The following is a 1,575-nucleotide window of genomic DNA, read 5'->3' as shown; positions in this document are numbered from 1 at the left end:
GCCCCCCCCCCGAGTTCCGGGCCTGCCATAGCTGCAGGCAGCCCCGACCTGTAGCTGCTCGCCTCCTGTTGCACTAGCCATGGCGCGCTCGCACCGTCTGGTCGCAACTGTCTCTCCAGCCGTCTCAGCTGGAAGGTGCTCTCCTCAATTTCCCTCTCTAGTTCGACCAGACTCCTCTCCATGGTGCCATTCCACGGCCGTTTCTATCCCACTTCTGACACCAATGTGACGACCGCTGGCTGGGTTGAGGAGAGCTGGTCCGATCCTAACCTAACTGTGCAACTACTATCCAGCTGGCACCTAGACTGACAATGAGGAGAACACCGTCTCTGTCTTTTCTTGGCTTTATTCAGGCGTACAAAAACACAAAAGTAAAGGGTTGTAAAACGCAGCACTGTGTGCTCACTGGAAAAAGTAACAAAAACAGAACATTACAGGTCTCTTCCCGAACTTTACCATCGCCCGCCAACAGAACCTAAAACAACACGCCCACCTGTCATTCCTCTTATACCCTCCCGCACCTGTTCCTCCCCCCATCCCACATTGTCCAGAACAGCGCGGCATTTTGCTAGAAAACAGCGGTAACCAATACATGAACAGCTTTCAACAACAGTGTCAAACCCATTTGCACACAACAGAACACACGAACATCAGTGGCCAGTCAGGGTCGTCACAGTATTTACAAAGGTTAGACACGTTAACGTTGTCACTGTAAAGTACTGTACTTTGATACACATTTATAAATACTGTAACGGCCTCGCGTGGTGGGCAGAAGCTAGTCTAAACTACAGCTAGACTGGGCAGCTAATCTAGCTAGCGGGGTGTTAGCACCTAGTCAAATCACGGACACAGACACCAAAAGACTTTCCTTTACATGGCCTTTTATCAGGGCGACAGGCGTGTATAACAGTTACAGAACTCGAACATCAGCAGAACACAAAAACCCCTCTGTTTCTTCCACACTTCTCTGATCTCTCTTTTCTCGCACACACACACTTCCTGGTTCCTCCCCCTAGCCATGCCATTGACTGGAACAACACAGAACATGCCAGAACATCACAGACAGGATACCCCACAACCCACGTCAGCATTAAACCCCGGTGGCCACCACACAACCCCCGCCCAAGAGGGTTAAATGTCCCCACAACCCTCAGACCCCCAAAACAAAGTCCCTCAGATATCCTGGGGCGCGGCAAGCGTGGCTCGGCCTCCTTAGGTCCCTGCTCCTTCCGCCAGGCCCCACCCCCAGTCCATCCGAGTCCCCCAACTCTGCAGAAGAGGTTGTCCGGATTTGCCACAGTCTCTAGTTCGGGGACCAGTGGGTGATATGGTGCCAACCGGTCCTTATGGAGCACCACCCACCGACCCCGCCCTGGCATACGGACCCGGAAAACAACCTCTGACAGCTTGTCTAGGATTTCCCCTGGTCCCTGCCAGTGCTGGGCCAGTTTGGGTGACTGCCCCCGCTTCCTCTGGGGGCAGTAAACCCACACCCTGTCCCCAGGCACCAGAGTGGGTCCATGGGCGCGAATATCATACGCCCGCTTCTGACGGGCTCCAGCGTCCTCCAGAGCA

General features: G+C 54.0%; 1 protein-coding gene across 1 annotated transcript in view; it reads right to left on the bottom strand.

Moving 5' to 3' along the window:
- Nucleotides 1-885: 885 nt before the first annotated feature.
- The window catches only part of LOC109957086 (high choriolytic enzyme 2-like), a 23,582-nt gene continuing 22,892 nt past the window's right edge, over nucleotides 886-1,575 (bottom strand). Inside the window, exons 11-12 of the mRNA XM_020594683.1 lie at nucleotides 1,157-1,565; nucleotides 886-1,028 (exon numbers count right to left, since the gene is read on the bottom strand). Of these exons, the coding sequence (XP_020450339.1) occupies nucleotides 886-1,028; nucleotides 1,157-1,565 (552 nt within the window). The remainder of the gene's footprint in view (nucleotides 1,029-1,156; nucleotides 1,566-1,575) is intronic.

The sequence above is a fragment of the Monopterus albus genome, unplaced genomic scaffold (assembly GCF_001952655.1).
Source record: "Monopterus albus unplaced genomic scaffold, M_albus_1.0 scaffold24.1, whole genome shotgun sequence".
NCBI classification, from domain to species: Eukaryota; Metazoa; Chordata; class Actinopteri; order Synbranchiformes; family Synbranchidae; genus Monopterus; species Monopterus albus.
This window is presented reverse-complemented; position numbering and strand designations above follow the sequence as displayed.